General features: G+C 32.7%; 1 protein-coding gene across 1 annotated transcript in view; it reads right to left on the reverse strand.

Moving 5' to 3' along the window:
• The window catches only part of LOC104777488 (RNA-binding protein 33-like), a 12,904-nt gene continuing 3,461 nt past the window's right edge, over positions 1,854-11,296 (reverse strand). The window contains exon 2 of the mRNA XM_010501754.1: positions 1,854-2,036. Coding sequence (XP_010500056.1) covers positions 2,017-2,036 — 20 coding nt within the window. The 3' untranslated portion in view covers positions 1,854-2,016. The remainder of the gene's footprint in view (positions 2,037-11,296) is intronic.

Below are 11,296 nucleotides of genomic sequence, written 5' to 3' on the forward strand. Positions count from 1 at the left end.
TGATTTCATTGAATAAAGTAAAACTGTAATATAATTATATCGGAACTAGGATATTTTCTTAATTTACATATGTATTAATGTTAGAGAGAGACTATAATTTATATATGCGGCGAATTTTAATTTAAAATATTTATCTATATAAAATTTTGAGTTCAACTATAATTATTTAAAATTTTGAGTATAAAACTATATAAACACTATTTACTTTAGTAAATGATATACAACATATATATTGTTGAAGATAATGTTTCCTTTACAAACAAATAATTTGATATATACCACGTGGTAACTACGAATACCTCATGAACTTTTATCTTTAAGAGAGTTTATTTCTTATTTATATTGCATCAAAACATGCATTCTTTAAAGACTTCGATGTTGATTGAACTCAAAATTGTTGACCTAATTGTATATATCATTTATGATTAGACGTTGATACAAGCACAACATCTTTATTGAGTCTAAATATACTGAATCTCATGAACATAACTTAGTGTAAATGTTATAACATATTTATTGAACTTACTTTACCCATCGAAACAATTGCAGCGTACCATAAAAGATTTATCGACCAATTCATGAATATGCCTACTTTATCTCACTTTCCAATGATTATATGGCCAAATGGTTAAGCCCGAGTTAGAATCTAATAACCTATTTAATAATGTATGTCGTATTTTTCTACAAACTTATTCATTTCACACAGTAAATGAGATGTCAAAGATTTTAGTTTAGTCATGTGCATTATTATCTTTTCAAGTTTTAGTAATTTATTTTCAAACACTTCTAACTACAATTCTTTCGTCATTATTACGATGCACTCGTTACATCTCGACATCTACTTTTTTCATATTCTATTGGCTCAAATATAACACATATTAGAGTGTAAATTGATTATCAAGACATATTATAACTATTTTCTCTTTAATTACTATCTTTCAATACTCAAATTTGGATTAAAAGCATTTGATTCAATTTATGAAATATTAAATTTGTTTTTCTTTTGATAATGTTCTAAACGAATATTTCACTTTCAATTTTATTTTGCCTGTTTAAAATTTTATACATACAATTACAATCAATATTTTTCTAAACCAAGTTAGACATAAAAAGAAAAGTAATTATCTACGTTTAGAACCCGCCACCATTTTTCGATGAACATCACCAACAATTTTTTTCGTAATATTAAAAATTCAAGATTAATTTCAACCAAAATGTAAATTCAATAAAAGAGAAACCAACACTAGATTTCTCTTTCACTATATACTGATAATACTATATATTAACATATGATTTTCAAAAAAAAAAAATAATTTACTATTTTAGCGAATTGTGTAAATATTTACATTAGTCCTACTCAAAAACCGAAATGTATTCATTTATAATAATTAATAGTTTATTATCGAATATAAATTTATAGAGGTTTTACTGTATATACTATTCACAAAAGCTTATGTTTAATGATAAAACGTGAAAATAATAAGTAACTTTTAATTTATCACGTATGTTTAGAGTTATTACCAAAGTTAAAGAAATTTCAATCATCTATTAAACAGTAGACTGGTCACAAGTGGACTTGATTGATTCTCAACTCGTCGATACCTTTAACCTATTAATCGATTAAAAACACAATCACAAAAAAAATTAGGGAGACAAAACAACTGAATCGAATCTTTGAAGTTATCCATGACGACTCCCAAACAGCATAAGCTACCTTTTTTTTTTTTTTTTGCAAAACCTTGCTTTCAATTAATAGACCAAATGATTACAAGACTTGAGAGTATTTAAAATCAAAGTTTAAAACAACATTTCTAAAATATTGGAAAACTTAACATCAAAATATAAGGGATAATCTGACCGAAGCACCATGAGATCTCGAAGACAAGAGTTGTAGGACAACTTTTCACAAGCGAGCCAAAGGTAGTCAGAACCACATACACGAACGCATCATGAAATGGGAGAATTGTCACTGCCAATAGACGTTTGTGACGTTGTATACGGAGCCATAACCTTTAGTCATGCCGGCACAAGATAATCTGCACAAGGTAGTAAAACGGTTAGGGAGTAGGGTACAAAAGATCTCTCCATAAAGGAGGAGGAAGGTTGTACCAAGCATTTCTCTAGGGTTGAAGGTTGCAAAACGACAATCCTAAGTAAAAATTATATATTTACTTTTTAAAAATAGTTTCTACATATAACAAAATTTTAATATATACATTTTTGTTAAAATTAAATTTATTGAATAATTTTAAAACCCACATATTGGACGGATTCTAATCTATTAAACTATAAATTATGAGTAAAGAAATCTGATTAAGATGTTTTTTGATGGGTGAGGTTAGCCAAATGAGAAGTAACATAATTATTTACCCTTATTTTATAAGGGTAAATGTGCTCATACATGTTATGAAAATATATTTGTTGACAATCATGGAATAAACCAAAATAACCAAAACAGAACTGATTCACATATATACATTTAATATAGTCTCTCTGTAAACTGATAAAATGTAAATTGACAACAACAACAAAAAAAAACAAACCTAAACCAAACACGTATTTTCAGTTCAGTTTTCATAAAATAAAAAACCAAAAAAAAAACATTCAGTAACGAAACTGTATATCAAAAAGTACCCACCGATAGAAAAATAACATGTTATAGAAAATAATCTAAATCAGGGAACTTTTTATAATGAAAATATAAATCCGAAATTTACTCAAACAACACTTATAAGCTCGTCTTTTACTCGAACAATACTTGTGACCAAACTTTTACTCAAACAACACATAAAAATTTGAAAAAGACATAAGCATTAGGTAAAACTAATAATTACAGAAGTGCCATTACATATTGTTAAACCCGATAGTTAAAAAGAGATTTCGACCTAAAACTTTTCCAGAATACCGTAAAAGAAAAATCTTCGTTAAGGCTCTGCGAGTAACACTTGGTAAGGGCGTGTCGTTGAGTCCCATTACAATTGTATGAGGGTAAGGAGATCTGGTGAGTTGGAATTGGGATAAATGCTATCTTTCTCGTGAGGGGGTTTTGATATAGAGAAAGAGAAGCAAATTTTGAAGGTTTTCGGAAGAACAAAGCTAGGCGTCAGCGAGAATCCGGTAAAGGTAAGTTGTGAGTGAAACATATTGTTGTATAAATACCATGACAGCTTCGGATGTGTTGATAGTACAGTTGTATATTGGTAATTTTAGTTTGGTGAAGGTGGGTTGGGTAGATTTAGCGGTGGCTGAGAAAGGTAGGTTATAGTGACGACGGTGATGAGTAGAAAGATTGGGTAAAGGGGTGTAGTTTAATTTCGAGTGTCCCATAAATTTAGTTAGTAACACATTGAAACCCTTTCTTGAATTTTGAAATGGTTGATAGGAATTGGTGGCGGTTGGAGCTTGGTTGAAGAAAGATAACTGGTAATTAGAGATGCTTGATAGGAATTGGTGCCCGTAGTGAGTGTGGGTGAAGATACATTTGGGTTGGCAACAACTAGTGTGAAGAGAAATTTGTAAAATGTAACTGGATTTGAATTTGGCAGGGATTGGCAATGAAGATATGTGTATATTGGTAGAGTTACAAAGGCTATTATGTAGTTGTGGTAGAGATTGTATAGGAAGAGATAATTTGTGATGAAATGATAGACTTAAGTTTTGAGAGAAGATATTGTGTAGTAAAATTTTTTATAATGTGATATGTTTGTTGCATAGAGTCTGATGGATTTTGTAAATGTCATTTGCAGGGAGGACATGGCATCTAGTAGTACTGAAAAGAACTTAAGATATCCTTCGAGGTTATATCCTCAGGGGAAATCTCCTTTACAGAAGAGGAGCATGCACATTAATTTCACATTAAACAGTTTTGGAATGCTGGAGATTGCATTGGGGATGATGTCTATAACGACATTCGTGATAATTCTCAAGTGGGAGTGATTTTGAAGCTCGCTGATAGTCGATATGTATGGGGTTCCAAGATTGTGCATCATTTCTTAACTCAGCAATTGGCATTACATAGAAGATATGAGATGTGGTTGCTAATAGAAGGTAATCCAATTAGGTTCTCCTTACATGAGTTTAGTGATATCACCGGCCTCAACTGTGACAAAATTGATGTGGAAGACAGAGTGGATGTTGATCACAGAGAGTTGTGGGGCGAGATGAAGGTAGACTCTAGGGTGGGACCAAACTGGAAAGAGTTGATTGACGTATTGAGGTAATGTAGGACATGGGGTGAGTTGAAAAGGAAAATGATTGGGCTTTTTTTTGTGTTGCATGTCGGTATTTTAGAGATATCGCGGTCTAGTAGGATCCCTTTGGAATATGCTAAACATGTTTTCAATACAAAAGCATTTGACAGGTTTCTTTGATACTTGAGTAAGTTTCAAGAGCCTAATCGATTCCATAAAAGTCGTGTCCTATGAGAACACGTCATATGTTGTTCATGGATGTGCACATGTTCTGTTGATTCGGGCTTCCGAGAGTGTTAGAGAACTAGACAAAGAATATGGAAATAAAAACGAAGGTGATGATGTCCCCCTGCTTAGTTGGGATGCAGACCGTATCAGGAGAAGTATATGTGACTTCTTATTCTCAAATAGGAAGAACAGGAAGGTTTGTGAAAATATATATAGGTGTATATCTCGAGTTCGGTTGTATTGTGTTAATATTATAACTGACTTGATTACAATTTCTGGTGTTTTGTTGCTCCAAATTCATCATTTAGTTGTCCAACCTGAAGCAGAACTGTTTCCATTCTGGCCTGATGAGACCGAAGGTTATGGTGAAGGGGATGGTGGTTTTAAATTGTTGGATAATTTGTTGGGTGATATTATGAATGCATGTGTTAATGAGCGAGCTTGGGATGGTTCTGTTGTTGAGAGGAAACAAGGAAAGACAAAAGCCGTGGAGTTGGATGCAGAGGTGGAAAGTGAAGACAATATAGGAAATCTATCAATGGTTAACAAAGCGAAGAAGAAGTCACTCTGAATTGGTGGTTCAGACAAGAAAGGCAAAAGGGCTGAATCTGCAGAAAGGACGGAGTCAGTTGGTGGAGTGCATGCGCCGTTGGATGTAGCTGGTGTTGAAAGTGTGGTGAACATGTTAGCTTCATTGTCCAACAAATTTGATACCATGGACTCTCATTTGGGTGGTCAATTGGTCTTGCTAAGTGAACAGTTTAAAGGTTTAGAACAAATGGTTACAAATCTAGAAGCGGATGTTGAGGTCATAAATAAAGGCAAACCTCAAACTCAGGCAGCCGAATCTACAACAGGTGAAGATGGTGTGGTTGGAGAGAAAGATGAGGTAACCTCCTCGACCGACAGTTCTCTTTAAATTAGTGTTTAAATTAAATTGGTTGATTAAAAACAGGGGTTTTCATTCGCAGTGTACTGGATAGCTGGGTGTGGAATTACTAAAAAAGAAGTTTGAGTCTATTGCTTGAGGAGTTTTCTATAATTTTCCATTTGTTAAACATTTTCTTTTATGTTATTAAAACAGAACAAAACTAAACTTTTTTGAGAAATTAGGGAAGTGTATTATCATATGTTTGACTATTGAGATATGTGAATTGACAAAAAATTACATGGTTTGTTTTAGTCATGGTTAGTACATGTGAAGGAAACTTCAGATTGCTACCCCATATCTTGTGCTGTTAGAAATCCAAATGCAAAAGCCAAATTCTGTAAGCCCAAAGCCCAAAGCAAAGACGATCTGGTAGACTCAAAGTCCACCAAACGGTCATTAAAAAAGAACCAATGTCACCAAAAAAAGCCTCAATTTCACCAACCACACTTTCTGATGAATCTTATCCCATTGAAGATGCTCGCAATAAGGCATTTGATGGTGCTCTGGAGAAGTTGTTAGTGTTGTGCAAGGATGATGTTGTAACAAGGAAAGTTAGACCAAGGAACCTATCATCCACCCAACAGGATCCTTTTCTTGGCAGTTCAATGGTCAAGCGTATGTTGCGTGGTGTTAAGCTATCCCCAACAGCTTATGATCCATTCGAAAAGGCTGACGCTGCAAAGGTGGATGCCTTAATGAATTTTATAAAACAAGAAATGTAAGTTGTCATCTTCTTTATCCCTAGTAATAAGTTCTTCTTGTGGTTCTTTATGCTTATTCATTTGAACTGGTTGATACCAACAGGGACGACCCCTTAAGGACAGATTTTGGGGCCTCTAACTTCTATATGAAGATAATGAGTCCTAAGGTGATGTGGCCGAAAAATGATCGTACATATGAGTGGTTGATGGATTTGGTAATTATAACCCCCACTAGACATTCTTTGCATGATATTTCATTGTGAGTACTCTTGTTGTACTCCTTCCAACTACCTTTCTCTTGTTGTACTCTTCACCCCTAGTTAATCTTTTAGTCTGATATAATCCGCAGGACCCTGCTCAATCCACACTTTCCTTTCCCCCTACAATATCGAGCTCAACACATAGACGCTCAGATTTACACTCTCTAAAATATCCTTCAAACTGGCGATGATTGCAGACAAAAACAATAGGTGTATCAGCTGGCATAGTTTGCGGCGTCCTTGAAAACTTATAACTTAGTTGAACACCAAACAGCTCTCTCTCCAACCCAAAATCCTCATACATCATGGAAACGAAATCTTCATATAATGTTTTTTTGCTCGCCATTAGCACCCTCGAATCTCTTCTTTCGTCAACATAAAATTCCCACCGCTTCTTTACTAAAACCCACTTTCCACACACTAGTGATATATCCTCCATTATGGAAAATGGGAAATAGATCAAGATGTGTAAAAAGAGAACCACATAACTTTTAATGTACAACTACCTCTGTAATAGTTGAAGAGAAGGAGAGATGACTGTTCTTGGAAGTTTTAGCGGCTGTTTGAAACTCGTCTCAAAGGAGACTGTAAATCAACAATAAACCCTAAAACAACAATAGTATAAATCTGTGAAACGAATTAACTCTATCACGTCTTTTGGTTTAACTCTACCTAACTTTTGTTATTTCAGTAAGAAATATGTCTACCACTACACTAACAAATAACTCTATCGCTTTTAATTATATATATCCGTATGGAAATATTTGCCATCGCTTTAAATTATATCTGTCATAAAAAACTACTAAAACCTATATGTCTGCCATAATGACTACAGAAATCTGTCAAACAAAACTGCCACCTGACATAAGCCTACTATATGATATCTCTATCAAAATTTCATAATTCTATCATCATTACAATATATCTATCCAATATCTCTACCGATAACTATAAATCTCCCTGCTTTTATTTTGTTTGCCATCACTGATATTTCTCTACCAAATTAATCTACTCAATTTTAAAACTCTAGCCAATAACTCTGTCAATATTTATATAACTCTCTCGTAAGTAATTTTTCTATCATTATATAGATTAAATGAGCGCGAATTTTTCTCTCCAAAAAATTTGAATAGTTGTGATAAAAACAATTACGTGGCAATGCTTTTAATGGCACACTTGTAATATTTTTTCCCTAACTCATCTTCTAAAGGGTTTATATGTTATTAAATATTCCGAAAAAATGACATTTTAGTTATTTCTTAGAGTAAACCTCCCAATATAAAAATCATCCAAAACACTCGAATCTCATCTTTAGCGGGCCGGAGAAGCAGGTTGAGGCTTCTAAATTGTAAATAGATTAACAGTGTGTGGCTGTTGGCCTGTGGCCCATGAAAGGTGGAAGTTCTTGAAAGATGCAGTGCAGGTTGAGGCTTCTTTTTTTTTTGCCGATCACAGGTTGAGGCTTCTAAAAAATGAAGATATTATATCTTTATGGTCTTAATAAATGGTTGGATCGAAACAACAAAAGCTAACAGGAAACACAACCAATACAACATATTACAGCAATACCAATATTAAACAACATACAAACTAATCATGAATTTATTACAACAACAAAAACCATTTATGATCGAGAAAATTGCACTCATCGCAATAATTCACTTATGATAGCATATGTTGTGAACTAGGTTTCCTATATTGAAATTTCTTTTTCAAAAAAGTTCCAGACAAACCAACATCACGTTGTATCTAGGACAGAGAACCATTGGACCGTTAGTCCGTTACATAAAAACCTAGTTTCTAAACGACAAAAATTTAATATTTTCAGAGAATTTAACATGTATATATTCTCCTCTCTTAAACTAGAAAAGGCAAGAGTAAAATGAGTGAAGTTCAGTAGACAGAGCAATAAGGCAGACAAAAATAATGGCCCAATTGTAGCATAACTCTTTTTAAGTTTGAATCATGAGAAACCAGCTCTAACTTTGATGCAACTTACTTTTATATTTTTTCTTTCTTTCAGGTTTTTACGCAAATATCTTCTTATGCTACTACGTTTTCTCTTTCGACAACTTATTACATTTGTAAAATCGAATCCTATGAAGGTAATTTGGTTTATGTTTCTCGTATATAAGATATTCATATATTATATAAAACAAATAAAACTAACTCTAATGTAGATTTTCTAGTTTTAATAATTAATAATGAGAAAAATGTACTAATATAATACTTATTAAGTTGAAACAAGTACGTTTTGAGTGGTCTGTTTGTTGAAAAATGCATAAAAGTCATTGTTCCCTAAGGAAAAATTGAAAACAAAGTTAAACTAATTGTATAAGCTGGCATTTACCATTGATGTGAAATTTAAAACCAGAAGAGTCGAGATATAATATGCTACGTGATATGCATATATAGTGAAGACTGAAGAGAATGTCCACAAAAAGTGATAGAAGACTATGGTGAAGAGAATGCCCACAAAAAGTGATAGAAGACTATGATAGGGTGTTTTTTGCATTGGTCAAAAGGCCTAAGGGAGTCACACATAAGTAGAAATGATGTAAATTCTAGATGGGACGTATGATGTTACGGAAGCTGGATCAAGAACCTAACTTGAAGTTTGCTAAGATTTAGCAGATGATGGACAAACAAATTCTGCCAAGGACATTGTAACGTGTATGGTTAGCCTCAAGCTACGAGATCACATGGCTTCATACGTTAAGAAGCAAGCGTAGGACAAGTAAGCAAAAGAAGATTTGGGTCAAAAGAAACCCAAAAGAAAAAAGTATGTCCTATGCACGAGCCAAAATCAGTCAAACGTTAGTACAACAAATACAGTTAAGACTGTTTTGAGTGAGATTTATTAAATTGGACGCAGTAAATAAAATTCACAATTGGTGAGGTTTAAGTAAGTAATTATGGAAAGGTTCTTATGGTTATTTTATTTTATTTTACTATATAGTCTAGCTATGTATCCAAGTATGTTGTTAGCTAGAGAACATTGATGTTACATGCATTGTTACTCTTCACCCATCACTACGGTATCAACTATTTTTTTCTATCTGTCGCAGTAGAAAACATGTTACGTCCTGTGGCCCCAATCAATAGGCAAGGTCTCCACTAGATTAAGGTGAACGTACGAGACATTTTTTATCACACTCCTGATTTTTTCGTTATACGCACACGTACTTAAGATTTTGGCGATAGGTCTCAAGTTCTTTATCCCATTATTCGTTCAATAAACGTCAACTTAATCTTACATGTACGATATAAAGAGTTAAATACGCGTTATGCATGTAGATGAGAAGATCTTTTCTGTGCCTGTAAACCTGTTTGGAGATATGAAATGAAATATCTGCTCATAATTACTAGAAATAATAATATTCTCTGGCGTGGGCCATTTCAAATGATTCCAAATAAGAAAGAGACACAAATCACCTCAAACGCTTATGATTATTATATCTTCATCGTGCCTCAATATCTACCCAACTTGATCCCCCGACCATTTCTCATTATTGTTTTCTAAATGCATACACATATGTATATATATAGTATCTATATTACTGAGTCTAAAATCTAAACAATGCATTCTGAGATGATAACTTCCTAAATAGAAGGTTTGATATGTGACTAATCAAACGTAACGTTTCATGACCGTCTTCCCTGGTCAATAATGACTTTTTACCCCCTTTTCATTTTCCTTTACATTAATTTCTATCTTTAAAATAATTTCAGCAAATTGTAATCAAAAGAAATATTCAAATCTCAAATACTTTTCAGTTTCATGTTTATAGAAAATGACTCAATGTCCATTGACCTTTATCAAAGAAAACAAAACGTGACCATTGTAGTTTAACATGTAGGCTTTAGTAACCACTTTCTATTTCCACTGTTTCTTTTCAAAATATTCTCATTTTCTTAATAGCTAATTAAAAAAGGGTTTAAGCAGGATACCTAACCTTCTACGTACATACATCATTTACAAGGAGATAAAACAAACGCCTAGTGGAATTGACTTACCAGCACCCTTGTTTTCGAAAGGCAATCAGTTTTTAAGAACATTTTCTTCATGAGAGGTTAGTACAAAATATATGCAGTGAACTTTTGTTCCTTTGAATTAACCAACCAGTTTACATTTGAATCAGAATACCGGGTTTCCCATAACCAAAAGAATTGATTGAGTTTCTAACATAATTATGTTCAAGAACAAAAAAACCAAGAACAAAACGTCTAGAAATATGGATATTGTGTACGCTTGAATGGAAAATACTTAACAAAGAGATGATGATATCTCATCTCAGCCACAATCCTCAAAGACGTTCGACGAGTATCTGAGATTACAATTGCTATATAGTATTATAATACTAGTGGACCATTCATATGTTGGTCCTAATAAGCGTTTACTTAGTTCTCTTTCGGTTCCAAGCGTTTACGTAGTTCTATATATTTAATAATGTATAACGTTACTCAAAATTGCAACAAAAAGAAAAAGGCAAAATTTGCAATAGAAAGGGACAAACAACCTAACGTTACACGAGTTGATACACTATTTTTTTAACCTAAACACACTTTTTACGTAGGTTTGACTTTTGGTATGTTATAAAAATGGGTGCTAAAGTGAATCTAATATGTTAATATTTTGTTACACGTCTAGAGAGTATAAATTTAATGTTAAGACCAAAATTTTGGTTACTAAATGGTGTAAAATTCAAACTTTCTAGGGAAAGAGATATGTTAAGTTGACTTATTTTTGGTATTTCATTGATTAGAACACCTTTTTATTTTTTTTGTTTGAACTTATATTTTGGCATTTCATTGATAAAAACTCTTTATCTTAAACTTTATTAATGAATTCCGGAAATTTTGTAGAAATGTTACACAATACAATTTTCTATAGTGATTTTATTAATCATATAATACTGTACTATTTGTCTATTTCAGAATATTCTGATTTACATCGTTAAAAGAATATTATTTTTATTTTCACCA

This window comes from Camelina sativa, chromosome 3 (assembly GCF_000633955.1).
Source record: "Camelina sativa cultivar DH55 chromosome 3, Cs, whole genome shotgun sequence".
In the NCBI taxonomy this organism is placed as follows: domain Eukaryota; kingdom Viridiplantae; phylum Streptophyta; class Magnoliopsida; order Brassicales; family Brassicaceae; genus Camelina; species Camelina sativa.